Source organism: Pongo pygmaeus, chromosome 19 (assembly GCF_028885625.2).
Source record: "Pongo pygmaeus isolate AG05252 chromosome 19, NHGRI_mPonPyg2-v2.0_pri, whole genome shotgun sequence".
Classification (NCBI taxonomy): domain Eukaryota; kingdom Metazoa; phylum Chordata; class Mammalia; order Primates; family Hominidae; genus Pongo; species Pongo pygmaeus.
The window spans coordinates 75,880,162-75,897,947 of NC_072392.2; the positions used below are offsets into that span (position 1 = coordinate 75,880,162).

A 17,786-nucleotide genomic window follows, 5' to 3' on the forward strand; every position below is an offset into this window, starting at 1 on the left:
TTGGAGTCACTTAAGGGCTCCCCCTTCCCTCACCATCTCCCTCATGGAAGTCCTGAACTACTCTGAAGCCCCTCCCTCCACCCATCTGGTCTGGGTGGGGTAATTGTGGCCAAGGGGAGCTGAGGGGGGTAAGCCGGATGTGGACTTTGGTTTATTGGAGACTGGCAAACAGAAGGGGAGGAAGGAGAGCCCACATAGCAAAAACAGCCACTCTGGCCAGGGTTAGGCTGCGGCCAAGGTGGCCTGGAGGGGATGGATGACCGGGCTCTTGGTTTGGGGGAGGGACTTATCCTGGGGAGTACACACCCATTCCCTATGCAGACCAGAGGGACAACAACGTCAAACCTTTCCACTGACCTCTCTGTTCGGCCTGGGGCTACTCCGGACAGTTAGGAGGGGGTGGTGCTGCCTTATCTGGGGTGTGCAGGAGGGTGGTAGCCTCCCCCTAAGTAATCCCCCACTAGGGTCCGGGTGTCGTTCTCTCCTGCCTTGCTCCGCGCACAAACAGGTTTGCGCACTCTTAGTGCGGGAGGACGCACAGCGGTCTCCCACTCAGTTCTGGCCTCAGAGTGAGACTGCGGCCGGGGGCTCGGGAAAGAAGGGGACGCGGCTGGGCGGGGCGGCGACTAAGGTGAGGGGCTGCTCGCGGGATCCGCACCGCGGGAGCAGCTCGGAGGGGCGGCCCTGGGGGGCAAGGGCGGGCCGCGGGGCGGGGACAGGGGCGGGGCCGGGCCGAGTTCGGGGCTGGGGCCCCAGCCGCTCAGCCGGAGCGCTGCGCACCCAGCCGGTCCGCCTGTCAGGCCGCCTCCTCTCCGGCCGTCTGATTTTCTACTCTTCGGCGCCCTGCTCTTCCTCATGTTGGCACCCCCGGCCACGGAGACCACCGTCCCCATGTCCCAGACTGAGGCTGACCTGGCCCTGCGGCCCCCGCCGCCTCTTGCCACCTCGGGGCAGCCCCGCCTCGGGCCCCCTCCTCGCCGAGTGCGCCGCTTCTCCGGGAAGGCTGAGCCCCGGCCGCGCTCTTCTCGTCTCAGCCGCCGTAGCTCAGTTGACTTGGGGCTGCTGAGCTCTTGGTCTCTGCCAGCCTCACCCACTCCGGACCCCCCCGATCCTCCGGATTCCGCTGGTCCTGGCCCCGCGAAGAGCCCACCGCCTAGCTCCAAAGAAGCCCCCGAGGGCACGTGGACCGAGGGAGCCCCTGTGAAGGCTGCAGAAGACTCCGCGCGTCCCGAGCTCCCGGACTCTGCAGTGGGCCCGGGGTCCAGGGAGCCGCTGAGGGTCCCTGAGGCTGTGGCCCTAGAGCGGCGGCGGGAGCAGGAAGAAAAGGAGGACATGGAGACCCAGGCTGTGGCAACGTCCCCCGATGGCCGATACCTCAAGTTTGACATCGAGATTGGACGTGGCTCCTTCAAGACGGTGTATCGAGGGCTAGACACCGACACCACAGTGGAGGTGGCCTGGTGTGAGCTGCAGGTGCGGCTGGGAGCCCCCTCGGTGGCACCTTGGGATGGGACTCTGGAGGTCTTAGGATGAGAGACAGAGGGTGGGGGAGACAGCATCAAGGGAAGGATGTATTTTTCCAGTCAAATGTCTATAGACACCTCTGCTGTCTTTGCCCTGAATGATCTGACTGACTCTGGGCTGCAGAAGGAGAGACTGAGGCAGGTGGTGTCTGGTGATTCCCCCGTGGGTATGAACATTCTCACTTTAAAGTCTCCATACTCAACCCTGAGAGGTGGAAAATAGGATGGGAAATTGCGCAGGGGAGCCAGTTCAGGTCAGTTTCCTGCTGGTGGGTACCCACAATCCCTTCCTCTCCCCTGAGAGGTGGAAAATAGGATGGGAAATTGGGCAGGGGAGCCAGTTCAGGTCAGTTTCCTGCTGGTGGGTACCCACAATCCCTTCCTCTCCCCTAAGTCCTGAGATCCTCAGTTATGACCCTGGTCCTCTTGATCCCCTCACTCCTCCCGTCCCCCACCTATTTGCAGACCAGGAGGCTGGGATGTGGGAAGCCAGGAGCTGGGCAAGGGTCCTGTCCAACTCCAGAAGATTTAGGGCAGTTGTGGCAGAATGGGGACCCCTAACCCCTTCTGGAGCAGTCAGACTTCTGGACTTCTCCACAGCCGCGAGGAGGGGGACTCCTCGCTCTCGAGTGAGTCCAGTTCTGCTCCTCATCCCACTGCCTACCTGTGCTCTCCCTTCCCAGACCTAAAGGCACTAAGCCCATGGGCTTTAGGGGGGCCTTCCTCCCATTGCTCCGGTGCTACATATGGGTTAGGAGAACCCAGGCAACTTGGGGCCTGAAGCTTTGGATTCAGATCAGGGGACAGAGCCTAGGGGAAGGGTCCCTCTCCAGCCCTGGCACAGGGCTCACCCCTTGCGCCTGCCAGTGCCGCGCCCCAGGCTCTGGGCCAGGCCAGGAGAGGCAGCCAAATTGGGGGGTGAGGGGAGGGAGAGGAGCCGGGGCGGGACAACTATGGGGGTGGGCGGCCTCCTGGCGCCTAGTCCTGGATCTTTTCTTTCCTTCTCAGTACCTCCCTCCATATCCCTCCCGCCTTCCGTCTGGATCTAGCAGTTCTGTTTCTGGGGCCAACCCCCTTGCCGGCCCCAATTCCCTGCCCGCAGTATCCTGCTGCCCGCCTGCTGCCTGCTCACTGCCAGCCCCTGGGTGCCCCTTCCCGCCCCATGGCCGGCCTGGGCAGCCACAAAGGCACTATTGAGCTCAGGGCTCCGGGACCGGGCTGCATAAAGGTGCTTGTGTCCAGCAGGGGGTCTAGGGGGCTCCCCCAGGCCCAGGTTGGGTGTGTCCTTGGATCAGCTTACGTGCGGGACTGTTGGAGAGTTCAGGGTCTGCAACCCACTAGGCGAGTAATCCCACTAACCCCACCCCATCTGTGGGCTCCAACCCTCACCTCTTCCCCCAACCCCACTCCAGGTGTCCCTCTTCCTTTCTGTGGGTGTCCTGGGCCTGACATGACACTCGTCCCCCATCCCACAGACTCGGAAACTGTCTAGAGCTGAGCGGCAGCGCTTCTCAGAGGAGGTGGAGATGCTCAAGGGGCTGCAGCACCCCAACATCGTCCGCTTCTACGATTCGTGGAAGTCGGTGCTGAGGGGCCAGGTTTGCATCGTCCTGGTCACCGAACTCATGACCTCGGGCACGCTCAAGACGTGAGCTCTGCGCATGAGTGGGTGGGGAGAGGGAGGCTGGGATGTGTGCCCACTGCTTCCTGAACTCCCAGGCTCCTCAAACTCTCTAATATCCAGGTGTAAAACCAGGTTCACCATCTCCCTCTCACCCAACCTTTGTCCCTGCCTCGGTGAGTGGCAATGTCCACCCAGCACTCCAGTAAAATACTTGGGTGTCTCCCCAGTCTCCTTTCTCCACTCTGCCCCCTCATCAGTCTGTCCCCAAGTCTTTCCTTAACCTTTCCCCACCTGGCTTTCACTGCTTCATCCATGCCACCACCTCAATGCCATCTCGCTGATCTGGAGCCCTGCAGCAGCCTCCTAAAGGGCCTTCCCAAACTCTGCCACCCTCTAAACGATCCTATCTTCCTGCAGCCTGGAGAATCTTTCCCAGTTGAAAATCTGAACTGTCACTCCCCTCCTTAAAACCCCTTCAAAGTTTCTCATGGCCTTGGAATAAAGCCCACACAGGCTCACCTGTTCACAAAGCCCTTAGGATACAGCCTCACTTTCAGCCTAAGTTCCAGACACACCAAATTCCTGGCACCTCCTCCCACCCTGCCTTGTCACTGGCTTTTTCCGTGCCTTTGAGCACGGTGTCCTGTCTGCCTGAGAAGTCTCCATCCCTTCCCCCTTTCACCTTTGAGCTCCTACTCATCATTCAAGATGCAACACCAAAGTATTTCCTCTCCGAAGCCCTCCCTCATGCTTGGGGCAATTAGTCATCCCTTCCTGCGCTCCCACAGCACCTTGGCCGAGGCCCTATCTATCAATTTACTTCCCAACCCGTTTGGTAACGTCATGTCTATCCACCACGCCCCCGACTCAGTTTCTCCCTGGGGCCGGGCAGACATAGGCTAGGAGAATGCTGGCAGAAGATGCGGAGGCAGCAGCAGGGTGCGGCAGGGGGGAACTTCCCAGTGGGGGGCTCCTCCCCGGAGGACGTGTCCCCCACCAGGACTCTGGCTATGCGCCCTCCCCCAGGTACCTGAGGCGGTTCCGGGAGATGAAGCCGCGGGTCCTTCAGCGCTGGAGCCGCCAAATCCTGCGGGGACTTCATTTCCTACACTCCCGGGTTCCTCCCATCCTGCACCGGGATCTCAAGTGCGACAATGTCTTTATCACGGGCCCTACTGGCTCTGTCAAAATCGGGGACCTGGGCCTGGCCACGCTCAAGCGCGCCTCCTTTGCCAAGAGTGTCATCGGTGCGTCTCTCCAGGAGGGTCCATGCCATTCCTTCCTCCCCCACCTCAGAAGAGAACCTGGGGACTCCCTCCCCTCAGCAAGGGCCTTCAAGGTCCACAGAACTACCAGACGACAGGGAAGCTGAGGAGACCTATGGCACCCCCCTCAACCCCACTGTGGGCCGGAGTCACTTGCACTCGCAGGGTTGCCTGGGGCTGCCTAGCCCAATGGGAAGGCCGAGGCCAGAGTGCCCAGCAATCTGACCCCTGCTGTGGACCCTACAGGGACCCCGGAATTCATGGCCCCCGAGATGTACGAGGAAAAGTACGATGAGGCCGTGGACGTGTATGCGTTCGGCATGTGCATGCTGGAGATGGCCACCTCTGAGTACCCGTACTCCGAGTGCCAGAATGCCGCGCAAATCTACCGCAAGGTCACTTCGGTGAGAGGGATGGGGCTGGCGGGAAAGGCAATTCCAGGGCCACTTCCCATTTTCCTGCGCCGGCCAGCCCGCAGTCAATGCCCTTTGCCTGCACGAAAACAGGCTAGACACAGAGTCGCCTTGGTGAACACAGAAGGATATTGAATGCACACGCGCCCCCACCAGTACACGCTATTTAGAATAATAATATGTGTGGTGCTCCCAAGAGTTCACAAATGATTTCGCATCCCATCTCTCATCCAATCCTTCCAGCTGCCCTGTGAGGTGAGCGGGGCAAATGTTCCACTCTGCGATTTACAGATGAACAAACAGCGGGAGACTTGTTCAAGGCCACACTGTAAATACTTGGGGGGGGAGGGGATTGGGATTTGAAATCACATCTTCCAGTAGCAATCAGGCTTTTGCAACTGCACGCGCAGCTGCCTAAGGCGGGAGTGGAGTAAGGGGTGGGGGGGTGTCAAGCCGAGAGCTGGGGATCAGAGGACCGGAGGTGTCATGCAACCCCTTCCCCCAGGGCAGAAAGCCGAACAGCTTCCACAATGTGAAGATACCCGAGGTGAAGGAGATCATTGAAGGCTGCATCCGCACGGATAAGAACGAGAGGTGGGGGTGAAAGGGCAGAGCGTGGGTAGAATAGGGCCGCGGGCCGCGGCGGGCTCGGCTCACCCACGCGTCACCCTCAGGTTCACCATCCAGGATCTCCTGGCCCACGCATTCTTCCGCGAGGAGCGCGGTGTGCACGTGGAACTAGCGGAGGAGGACGACGGCGAGAAGCCGGGCCTCAAGCTCTGGCTGCGCATGGAGGACGCGCGGCGCGGGGGGCGCCCACGGGACAACCAGGCCATCGAATTCCTGTTCCAGCTGGGCCGGGACGCGGCCGAGGAGGTGGCACAGGAGATGGTGAGCGGAGGACAGACTGTGCTGCCACTGGACGTGTAAAGGACATTGACCTGAGGGGACAGTGCAACAGGGATGGGGCGCAGGAGGGGTGGCAGCGATGGGGGCGGGGCACCTCACCCCTCTCAAAATCTCCTGCAGCGTCTCCCTACCTCTCCAGCCCTAACTTACCCGCACGCACACCCAGTTTTCCTTCACAGAGGGAGCCCTGGGTCCTCCAGCGTCCCTGCTTTACCTCCAGCTGATCTGTTCTTCCTGGAATGCCCTTCTTGCCAATTTATCTTTTCCTTCTTTCCTTCCTCCCCCTTTTTCTTTTTCTTTTTCTTCCAATATGATCAGAACCATCGATTTCGGGAAGCCGTCCCCTTTGGAGTCAAACTTAAATGCTTCTTTCCACTTCAGCAGGTTCTCGGTTACAGCACTCCCCACTATCGGTCTTGTCTTAAACCTGAATAAGTTCCTATCTTTCTTCTCCACTAGACTATAAACTCCCTGAGGGCAGAGACTGTGTTTTATTGATTCTTCTATCCCTGGCAGTGCTTGGCACAGAGTAAGAGCCCACTAATAGCCCACATCTGTACATGGCTTAAAGCACTTTCACATGCATTTGATCTTTGCTACCCAACCTGCATAGGGGGCTCTCTAATGGAAATTTAGAGAGGTTGAATACCTTGTCCAGGGCCCCAAGTAAGTAAGTGGAAGAGCTGGATTGAAACTGTGGTGGTTCAGATTTTAAATCAGGTTACCCTTCCCCACCTCCTTTACTCACTCAGCAAAGCTTGCGACTAAAAGGAATGAAGAGGTGATGAATGGAAGCTGGTAGAAGGGGAGAGGCATAAGATGCAAGGGCAGAAGCTTGGGGGCTGGCTTAGGAAGTCCTGAAGGGAGTATGGGATTCTTTTTTTTTGGGAGTAATGGAGTCTCACTCTGTCACCCAGGCTGGAGTGCAGTGGCGCTACCTCGGCTCATTGCAACCTCCGCCTCCTGGGTTCAAGCAATTCTCCTCCCTCAGCCTCCTGTGTAGCTGGGATTACAGGCAACAGCCACAACGCCCAGCTAATTTTTGTATTTTTAGTAGAGACGGGGTTTCACCATGTTGGCCAGGCTGGTCTCGAACTCCTGACCTCAAATGACCCACTCGTCTTGGCCTCCCAAATTGCTGGGATTATAGGTGTGAACCACTGTGCCTGGCCAAGTATGGAATTCTTAATAGAGACATGACAGTTGCAAGGGTGGAGACCACCTATGGTACGTCAAGAATCTGAGAATGTGTTAGAAATTTAGAGCAGGTCTCCATAGCACGGCCCAACCTGACCTGAGATCAAATCTTGATCCATTGCTGACAAGGGATTCTTGGCCTTGGCACTGTTGACATGTTTGTTTTAGGGACTGTCCTGTGCATTGTAGGATGTTGAGAAGAACCCCTGGCTTCTACTCACTAGATTCAGTAGCATCTACCCTCTAGTTGTGGCAACTAAAAATGTCTCTAGATATTGCCAAACATCTCTTCTTCCCATTGGAAACCACTGACTTACTGTATAACTATGAACCAGTCACTTCATTAATCTCTAAAAATGGAATGGTAAGATTTATCCCACAAGGTTGTTTGGAGGATCTAGTGATGATAATGTAAGGAGCTGCCAGTTAACAGACATAGTGGGTAATCAGTAAGTGCTGGTTTCCTTCCTCCCATATCCTGGAGTTCCCAAGAAGGTGTCCTGATGGATCTTTGATGGGGGGTCCCAAGCTGTGTTTCTCATCCCCCACCCCAACTCCAGGTGGCTCTGGGCTTGGTCTGTGAAGCTGATTACCAGCCAGTGGCCCGTGCAGTACGTGAACGGGTTGCTGCCATCCAGCGAAAGCGTGAGAAGCTGCGTAAAGCAAGGGAATTGGAGGCGCTCCCACCAGAGCCAGGACCTCCACCAGCAACTGTGCCCATGGCTCCCAGTCCCCCCAGTGTCTTCCCCCCTGAGCCTGAGGAGCCAGAGGCAGACCAGCACCAGCCCTTCCTTTTCCGTCACGCCAGCTACTCATCTACCACCTGTAAGTCACCCCTGATCTTGAGACGTAGGTCCCAGAACACCTTGGCCTCTGCCCCCTACCCAGAAGTTCACCCCCACAGCAGTCACTTACCCTGCCTTCCACCTCTAGCCATGAAGCTCCCTCCAGGAAGGAACTCTCCCACAGCTCCAGGCCCTTCTTTGCTTAGGCAGGCCCCCTCCTCTGCCACTATTCCCTTTTATTTCCCCTTTTTTTGATCCCTTCCCTCCCCAACCAGCGGATTGCGAGACTGATGGCTACCTCAGCTCCTCCGGCTTCCTGGATGCCTCAGACCCTGCCCTTCAGCCCCCTGGGGGGGTGCCATCCAGCCTGGCTGAGTCCCATCTCTGCCTGCCCTCGGTAAGAGGGGGTCGCATGGGGGGCTCCCAGCCATTCCAAGCCTATGACCTATCTCCCTCCTTGTGAAACCCAATCTCATGATCCAGCCCCATGTCCCTGGAAATCTACCATTCTTGTCCTCCTCTTCCCTAATTCCATCTCCCTAATATCCTCCCAGCATCCTTGACACCATCTCCCTAGATCTCAACAGTTATCTTCCCCTGACCCCATGACCCCTTATCCTGTTTCAGGCTTTTGCCCTATCCATTCCACGTTCTGGCCCTGGAAGTGACTTTTCCCCTGGGGACAGGTATGTTCTGGTACAAGTTGGGGTGCCAGGGTGAGACACCTGGGGCACTGGGGTCCCAGTGTCTGCTCTGACAGTCATTCTATCTCCTTTCTCTTTACCAGCTATGCCTCAGATGCAGCTTCAGGCCTTAGCGATGTGGGAGAAGGGATGAGACAAATGAGGAGACCCCCAGGGAGGAATCTCCGGCGCAGACCCAGATCCCGGCTGCGGGTCACTAGTGTAAGGATGGAGTACAAGAGATGGAGAGTAACCTACAGGGCCAGGAGGGAAATGTCAGGGGGAGGCAGGGGAGGTCACCCAGAAAAGGGGAGAAGCAGTGTGTGACTAGTACTCAAGAGGCGGCCAGTCTGGTTTCTAATACCAGACTTTAGGGGTGGGGTCTACTTATCTCCAAGTCCATTGTGGCTGCTGTCACTTGGCTGGGGTAGGGTGGAGACACAGCATGATGAAGAGGGCTTGACCTCCTCCCTTCTGCTGACTTTGAATCTGAAGGTCTCAGACCAGAATGACAGAGTGGTTGAGTGCCAGCTACAGACCCATAACAGCAAGATGGTGACCTTCCGATTTGATCTGGATGGGGACAGCCCGGAAGAGATTGCAGCTGCCATGGTGAGGGGGAGAGAGATGAGGACAGAGTGTTTGGATCTGGAACAAGAGTCTCCTTCCTGATGTCCGCTGGGGCTGAAACCCACTGATCCGACAGCAAGGGTTTTAAATCTCTGGTTGACAGCACAGTAACGCTGAAGATGTCTCAGCCCTTGTTTTGGGGGAGATTTCTGTTTATCCAGTGAGGTTTGGCTTCTCAGCTGGAGCAATCTGAGACTCACATTGACCAGGTACACACAAGTGCTACGTATAAGTGCCTGGTAGACGTGCAATACTGTGGCTGTAGGTGAAGGATGGACTGGGCAGCAGGGGCAATGGGCTTACCCAGGATCTTGGCAAATGGGCGAGAAAGGCTGTGAAGGGTGGAAAGGCCGTGAAGGGTGTCCCTATGCAGGGACAGCATAAGCAAAGGCATTCCAAGTAGAGAATGACTTGGAATATGGGTCTGGGAGGGCTTCATGAGGAAACCACTATCACTGGAAGTAAAGATTCCTATAGGAGAGTTGTGGGGAGTGAAGCCGGGTAGGTAGAGTGGGCCCAGATTGTGGAATAGACAATGTTAAGAGTTAGGCAGAGGCCAGGCGTGGTGGCTCACGCCTGTAATCCCAGCACTTTGGGAGGCCGAGGCAGGCAGATCACCCGAGGTCAGGAGTTCAAGACCAGCTTGGCCAACATGGGGAAACCCCGTCTCTACTAAAAAATACAAAAATTAGCTGGGTGTGGTGGTGCATGCCTGTAGTCCCAGCTACTTGAGAGGCTGAAGCAGGAGAATTGCTTGAACCTGGGAGGCGGAGGTTGCAGTGAGCCGAGATCACACCATTGCACTCCAGCCTGGGCGACAAGAGTGAGATTCTGTCTAAAAATAAATAAATAAATAAAGAGTTAGGCAGAGTGGGCTGGGTCCAGTGGCTCACACCTGTAATCCCAGCACTTTGGATGGATGAAGTAGGAGGATCGCTTGAGCCCAGGGGTTCAAGACCACCCTGGGAAATATAATGAGACCCTATCTCTACAAAAAATTTAAAAAATTAGCTGTGTGTGGCGGCACATGCCTGTCATCCCAACTACTTGGGAGGCTGAGGTGGGAGGATCACTTGAGCCTGGGAGGTCAAGGCTGCAGTGAGCTATGATCATGCCACTGCACTCCAGCCTGGAAGACAGAGTGAACTTTGTCTCAAAAAAAAAAAAAAAAAAAAAAGGCAGAGTGTGACGTGACAGTAGGCTTTATGAAAATTATCTGCCATGGGATGCAGAAGGGGGTTAGGGGAAGGGAAAATACCTGGGAGGTAGACCCAGGAAGCCATCTGTAGACAAAGGAGAGAGTGGCTTATGGGAGGGAAGAGGAGAAAGGGTGAATCTGAGGGTTGTTTCAGGAAAATAAGTTACTCTGTAATCCAGTAACCTATTGACGTAGTACAGAACATAGTACATAGTAGATGCTCAATAAATATTTGCTGAGTTGATATGATAGGGAGTTAGGGAGAAGGGATGTCAAGGACAACTTGTAGGCCACCAAAGGAGAGAGGAAATTAGAAATGAAAGAAGGTGTTTTTAAAGAGGTCATGATGAGCTTGAGTGAAGAAGGGACAGCCAAGACAAGACCCTCCATAGCCATGGGATATGGGTCAGGCAGGGCTGGAGAGATGTGGATGGAGGAGTAGTCAATACAGAGTTGAGAGTGAAGGGAGATGAGCCGGCAAAGCCAGAGACACAGAGGGTTGCAGAGTGTGTCTTGGCGCATACCACCAGTTCTGGAGTGGGAAGCGGGACGGTAGGTCATCGAAGGACACACAGATGAAGCCAGAGAGGTAGGAGGATGTTAGTCAAAACTGAGTGAGGAGAGAGTTTCAAGGAGGTGGCATAGGATGAATCCTCAGGCAAGACCACACTGGCTTTTGTTAGGAGATCTTTGTGGGAGACCAGTTTCAGTGGAGTGGGGGTGGTGGATGCCAGCCCATGGGGTGAAGGAGGGAAAGGAATGGGAGAAATGCCAGGCATCAGGAGCCCTCTCTAAAGCATCTCCTCCATCATGTCATTCACCTTGTGTCCAGGACAAAGACACAATATCACCTGGCACACAAGGCTCATCACCTTCTGTCAAACCACTTGACTCTTTCAGTCTTCCCTCCAGCCACACTGGTTTCAAAATGGGCCTCTGAAGAGGCTGGGTGCCTTCCTGCCTCTGCCTCCACCTGCTTAAGGGTCTCTCACTCTTAGAGCCTTCTGTATTGGGCTTTCAAGCCCCCTCTGATCCTGCACAGCCAAAGTGACCCCACCCCATGCACCCACAGTCTTTTGCCCTCTTTTCTATCCTTACCCAGTCCACCCTCCACTCCTCTGCAGCAGAATTCTCCTGAGACTTGGATCTGATCTGTTGATTTTCACCCGAAATTATTTAGTGGCTACTTGTGGTTGTAGAGTAAGGTCCAAATTCCAAAGCCTTTAAAATTCGCAGCACATTCAGCTACACTTGAGTCCTCACTATTTTAAGAATAGGTTGTGCTGGGCGTGGTGGCTCACGCCTATAATCCCAGCACTTTGGGAGGCCGAGGCGGGTGGATCACCTGAGGTCGGGAGTTCAAGACCAGCCTGACCAACATGGAGAAACCCTGTCTCTACTAAAAAATACAAAATTAGCCGGGCGTGGTGGTGCATGCCTGTAATCCCAGCTACTCGGGAGGCTGAGGCAGGAGAATCACTTGAACCCGGGAGGTGGAGGTTGCGGTGAGCCAAGGTCATACCATTGCACTCCAGCCTGGGCAACAAGAGTGAAACTCTGTCTCGAGAAAAAAAGAAAGAAAGAAAGAAAGATTGAATAGGCCGGGCACGGTGGCTCACGCTTGTAATCCCAGCACTTTTGGGAGGCCAAGGCAGGCAGATCACTTGAGGTCAGGAGTTCGAGACCAGCCTGGCCAACATGAAGACCTGTCTCTACTAAAAATATAAAAATTAGCTGGGCGTGGTGCCAGGCAGTCCCAGCTACTCAAGAGGCTGATGCAGGAGAATCTCTTGAACCCAGGAGGTGAGGTTGCAGTGAGCCAAGATTGTGCCACTGCACTCCAGCCTGGGCGATAGAGCAAGGCTCAGTCTCAAAAAAAAAAAAAATAATAATAAATAAAAAAAAATAACGTACCATGCCTTTCATACTTCAAAGCTACTACACTGTTCTTGCTGCCTAGACTGCTCTTCTCTTCCTGATGAACAGCCTGGAATAGAGGAAGGGGTCGCTTTCATGTAATACCTAAGTTCAAACTTCAGCTCTGTTATTTACTAATCCAATGAACTTGGGCAAGTTTCTTAACTCTGTAAACTTCAGTTGCATGTAAGTAAAACGCAGATGATAGTATTTGTTTTGCAAAGATGTCCTGATATGACACAGTGTAATGTAGAAGTGTCCACACATGGTAGGTCCTCAATAGAGGTTGCTTTTCTCATCTGTCAACGTTCAGCTCCAAAGACTTACTCTGTGAAACTGCCCCAGCTTCCCCCTATCCCCAGGGTGGTATTCTGTCTTTGGAATAGCATTTTTTAAAATTGTGATTAAAAAAACATAAATATAAAATTTACCACCATAACCATTTTTAAGTGTACAGTTCAGCAATATTAAGTATATTCACATTGCTGTGAAACAGATCTCCAGGGGTTTTCTTATCTTGCAAATCTGAAACTCTGTACCCATTAAACAAATCTGCCTTTCCACACCCCCATCCCCGCAACCCTGGAACAGCATTTCTATCTATATCTCACTTGTAAGTGCCTTACCTATTACGGGCTGCCTTGCAGTAGGTTTAATTATGTATTTATGTGTCTCCTCCACTAAGTTTTGGGCTTTGTTAAGCCTAGGACCTTGTTTCATGCTTCCCTGTATTCCCACAGTACCCAGCACAATGCCAGCACATAGTAGGTGCTCAATAAGTATTCATGGATTTGAATGTGACATTTGCCATTTATTGCCTTATTCTGACTTAACTGTGTGGGATGGGTGTATGTGGGCCTGTGTGTTATACTTTATAAACCCTATGGGGCAGAAATTGTGTCCAAACGCATGTGAGGCAGCAGTGAAGATAACTCAGGCTCTGGCTTTAGGTAGATGTGAGTTTAAATCCTGTGACCTTAGGCAGACGGAACTTAACCTCTTTGAGCATTGGTTATCTTAATTCTACCACAGCAACATTAACATGGGCCCCAGAAAGTTACTGGTGGTGTTAAATGTGGTAATATATGCAAAGCAGCTGGTATACATACGCATCCTATGAATGTTAGCACCTTTCCTTCTAGGCTGTCTTTATTTCTCCTTACACCACACAGTGCCTGGAACACAATAGGTATGTACTTGTTTTAGGTTGGTGGTTGGCAGAAGCAGTAGTGTGAAGGGTGGATTTTTTATTTTTATTTTTTTGAGACGGAGTCTCGCTCAGTCATCCAGGCTGGAGTGCGGTGGTGTGATCTTGGCTCCACCGTTTCCCAGGTTCAAGTGATTCTCTCGTCTCAGCCTCCCGAGTAGCTGGGATTACAGGTGCCCGCCATCATGCCCGGCTACTTTTTGTATTTTAGTAGAGATGGGGTTATCACCATGTTGGCCCGGCTGGTCTTGAACTCCTGACATCAGGTGATCCACCCGCCTCGGCCTCCCAAAGTGCTAGGATTACAGGCATGAGCCGCCGTGCCTAGCCTGATGTTTTAAGATCAGAAGCAGGGGGAGAGGGATGAGTGAGATAAGAAGCTCTCCCTCCCCATCCTATTGACCCTCGCCAGGTGTATAACGAGTTCATTCTGCCCTCGGAGCGAGATGGCTTTCTCAGACGGATTCGGGAGATTATCCAGCGAGTGGAGACCCTGTTGAAGAGAGACACTGGCCCCGTGGAGGCTGCTGAAGACACCGTAAGCCCCCAGGTCAGACCCCTCTGGACACTTCCAGGGGAAATGGACTCTCTGCTCCAGGTTCATTACTCTCTGCCCTCAGTGGTCCCCTTGGATTTAACTCCTCTTCATCTCTGGGATCCTAAAACAGCGGCTCTTTTTTTTTGAGATGGAGTCTTGCTCTGTCGCCCAGGCTGGAGTGCAGTTGCACGATCTCGGCTCACTGCAAGCTCCACCTCCCGGGTTCACACCATTCTCCTGTCTCAGCCTCCCGAGTAGCTGGGACTACAGGCACCCGCCACCACACCCGGGTAATTTTTTTTGTATTTTTAGTAGAGACGGGGTTTCACCGTGTTAGCCAGGATGGTCTCGATCTCCTGACCTCGTGATCCGCCCTCCTCGGCCTCCCAAAGTGCTGGGATTACAGGCGTGAGCCACCGCGCCTGGCCCAAAACAGTGGCTCTTACCCCATTTGAGAATATGATGAAAGCCATGGACTCTTGTTCTAGAAAACTTGTTCAATACATACTTTTAACTCATTATTTTGAAATAATTTCAGACTTGTGGAGAGAAGTTGCAAGAATTATATAAAGAACCCCTGGATACTCTTTGCCCAGATTTGCCAATTGTTAGTGTTTTGCCACCTTAGCATCATCGTCTCTTCCTCTCCCCTCTGTATGTGTGCACACATATTATATTTTTCAGAACCACTTAAGAGTAAGTTGCAGACATCATGACCTTTTACCTCTATACATTTCAGCACATATGCTTCTGAATCCCTTGAAACTCATGTACAGACTCCTAGAGGTTCATGGGTCCTAGCTTAGGAACCCCAGTCTGACACCTTCCATCTCAGACTGCTCTTCCCCACTGTGACTGTGGACTTCTTTTTCTGCCTCAGGAGGAGCCAGCACCATTACTTGCCCTGCCCGTCCCCCTCCCAGACCCATCCAATGGTATGTACTGAGTTGTGTCCTTGCTCATCCCAACCCTTGGGGTTGCTCCTGGCAAGGGCATAGGGCATGTGGGACTGTGGTCTCAACATACCCTCCTTCCCAGCAGAGCTCCAGAGCAGCACTTCCCTGGAGCACAGGAGCTGGTCAGCCTTCTCCACCTTCTCATCTTCTCCTGGAACTCCTTTGTCTCCTGGAAACCCATTTTCCCCTGGAACCCCCATTTCCCCAGGTCCCATCTTCCCCATCACTTCTTCCCCATGTCATCCCAGCCCCTCCCCATTCTCCCCCATTTCTTCCCAGGTCTCCTCAAATCCCTCTCCACACCCCACCAGCTCTCCACTTCCATTCTCCTCCAGTGCACCCGAGTTTCCAGTCCCACTCTCTCAGTGTCCCCGGAGTTCTCTCCCCACGACTTCTCCACCTACATTCTCTCCCACTTGTTCTCAGGTCACTCTTAGTCCCCCTTTCTTTCCTCCATGCCCCTCCACTTCTTCCCTCCCCTCCACCACAGCAGCCCCTCTCCTTTCTCTGGCTAGTGCCTTCTCACTGGCTGTGATGACTGTGGCCCAGTCCCTGCTGTCCCCCTCACCTGGGCTCCTTTCCCAGTCTCCTCCAGCCCCTCCTAGTCCCCTCCCTAGCCTGCCCCTTCCCCCTCCCCTTGCTGCTGGTGGCCAGGAGAGCCCTTCACCCCACACAGCTGAGGTGGAGAGTGAGGTGAGTAGAAAACCAAGAGGGATGATTAGGGAGACTCCACTCTGCACTCTTCCCTTCTCATGGCCCCACACTTTCTAGGCCTCGCCACCTCCTGCTCGGCCCCTCCCAGGGGAAGCCAGGCTGGCGCCCATCTCTGAAGGTGAGGCCTCTGACCACGGACCTTCCCCTGCCATTATCCCTACTCACTGTCCTGTCACTGCTCTCCTTTCCTCATGCCTTCTTCCTCTTCGCCCTACAGAGGGAAAGCCGCAGCTTGTTGGGCGTTTCCAAGTGACTTCATCCAAGGAACCGGCTGAGCCTCTTCACTTGCAGCCAACATCCCTCACTCTCTCCGGTTCTCCGAAACCTTCAACCCCTCAGCTCACTTCAGAGAGCTCAGATACAGAGGACAGTGCTGGAGGCGGGCCAGAGACCAGGGAAGCTCTGGCTGAGAGCGACCGTGCAGCTGAGGGTCTGGGGGCTGGAGTTGAGGAGGAAGGAGATGATGGGAAGGAACCCCAAGTCGGGGGCAGCCCCCCACCCCTGAGCCATCCCAACCCAGTGTGGATGAACTACTCCTACAGCAGCCTGTGTTTGAGCAGCGAGGAGTCAGAAAGCAGTGGGGAAGATGAGGAGTTCTGGGCTGAGCTGCAGAGTCTTCGGCAGAAGTGAGTCTGGGGAGGATGGAGGAGCGAGAGGTGAACCTGGGAAAGCAAGGTGTGTGGCTAGCCCTTTCATGCCCTCTGTGCATCCTCAGGCACTTGTCAGAGGTGGAAACACTACAGACACTACAGAAAAAAGAAATTGAAGATTTGTACAGCCGGCTGGGGAAGCAGCCCCCACCGGGTATTGTGGCCCCAGCTGCTATGCTGTCCAGCCGCCAGCGCCGCCTCTCCAAGGGCAGCTTCCCCACCTCCCGCCGCAACAGCCTACAGCGCTCTGAGCCCCCAGGCCCTGGTGAGACTGCAGTCACCCAGCTTCCATCTTTTCCCTGAGACCCCTTCCTGTCGACTGTTTTTCTCCAGGCCCTGGGGGTCTGCCCCAGGGGAATAGACCCCCTCTCCCCACCTCCCCTTTCCTCACTTAGTGCTCTCCCTCCCCCATCCTGCTCCCAGGCATCATGCGAAGGAACTCCCTGAGTGGCAGCAGCACCGGCTCCCAGGAGCAGCGGGCAAGCAAGGGGGTGACATTCGCCGGGGATGTTGGCAGGATGGTGAGGGCGGGCCCAAGGGAGGGAGAGCCCAGGGAATGGTACCTGGCTGCAGCTTCGCCTTCCTCCCACCTTGGAAGTGTCTTCATCACTTTTTCTTTTCCCTCCAGTGAATTCAGAACAGAAGCCATGTATCTCCCCCACACCAGGGCCCACCATGGAGCTTGTGTTCTCAGAATCTGATGCTTTTCTGACCAACACAACTGAGCAAGGAAGATCCCAACACTGAAGGGGTAGAAGGCCAGGGGGGCATGGAGAGTGCAGCTCCATTATAGCGAAGAGCCAAACATATGTGAACTGCTTGTTGTGTGGAGGTGTTAGTTCTGCTGCCTACCATCTTCATCTCTAGCCCCTCCCCTGCCAAGAGTCAACCACTAAGCAATCCCACTCAAGCCTGGATGCTTCTAGAGGGGCCCACTCCCAGCTGGTAGAGTATAGGGGATATGCTCACACCACATTAGCAGCAACCAATAAAAATGCTGGAAACAAGGACGCCGTGAATCCATATGCCATGCCTTAGGAATTGGGGGAGCAAAGCCTTGTGGGGTGAGGCAGGGGAGGATTTAAAAGGGACTTTCTTTTCACAATGGGAGGCAGGGGTGGAAGCTGCCCAGCCCTCTGGCTTCCTGCCATCAGTTAATGAGAAAACTGCAAGGTCAGTGATCCACTTGACTAAGTTAGGATCCCCTCCAGACCCCACCCTAGACCTGTATAGGCAGGTACCAGGGAAAGTTAAAAGAATGAAGACTGCTTGTCTTTCACCCTTCATCCACCTCTCTCTCTCTCCCTCTCTCTGGGGATGGGAAAAGCAGTAGAGTTACAGTATGTTCTTGTGGGTAGAGGACAGAAGAGTGACCTTCCTTCCCCTAAGACGTGGGTTCAGTCTCAAACTGCCCAGTGATCTCTCCCTTAAGTCAGGTGGAAAGATCTCATGGAAAAAGTAATTCTAGTTAAACATTTACAGCTCCCTGGGGCAATGCCACCACTGCAGCTACTGCTTGTGAAGCTTTCCAGCATGAAGTGCCATATGCTGCCTCTCAGCCTCCATACTCACTTGAC

At 54.3% G+C, this 17,786-nt stretch overlaps 1 protein-coding gene across 10 annotated transcripts; it reads left to right on the forward strand.

Annotated features, from left to right (window-relative positions):
- Positions 1 to 728: 728 nt before the first annotated feature.
- On the forward strand, positions 729 to 17,217 carry WNK4 (WNK lysine deficient protein kinase 4). Of its 10 annotated transcripts, none has more exons than XM_054457658.2 (19): positions 729 to 1,473; positions 2,999 to 3,171; positions 4,174 to 4,394; positions 4,659 to 4,816; positions 5,331 to 5,419; positions 5,500 to 5,716; positions 7,492 to 7,756; positions 7,992 to 8,113; positions 8,344 to 8,402; positions 8,504 to 8,621; positions 8,895 to 9,011; positions 13,764 to 13,901; positions 14,770 to 14,824; positions 14,928 to 15,538; positions 15,617 to 15,677; positions 15,777 to 16,185; positions 16,275 to 16,474; positions 16,633 to 16,730; positions 16,838 to 17,217. In XM_054457658.2, the coding sequence occupies exons 1-19, from the start codon at positions 856 to 858 to the stop codon at positions 16,838 to 16,840; spliced, it is 3,732 nt and encodes a 1,243-aa protein (XP_054313633.2). In that variant the 5' UTR covers positions 729 to 855; the 3' UTR covers positions 16,841 to 17,217. The 10 variants fall into 10 exon arrangements, with proteins under 10 accessions (XP_054313633.2, XP_054313635.2, XP_054313630.2 ...); XM_054457660.2 differs by having other exon boundaries at positions 14,931 to 15,538; positions 16,838 to 17,210; XM_054457655.2 differs by having other exon boundaries at positions 14,931 to 15,538; positions 16,633 to 17,210.
- The last annotated feature ends 569 nt before the right edge of the window (positions 17,218 to 17,786 follow it).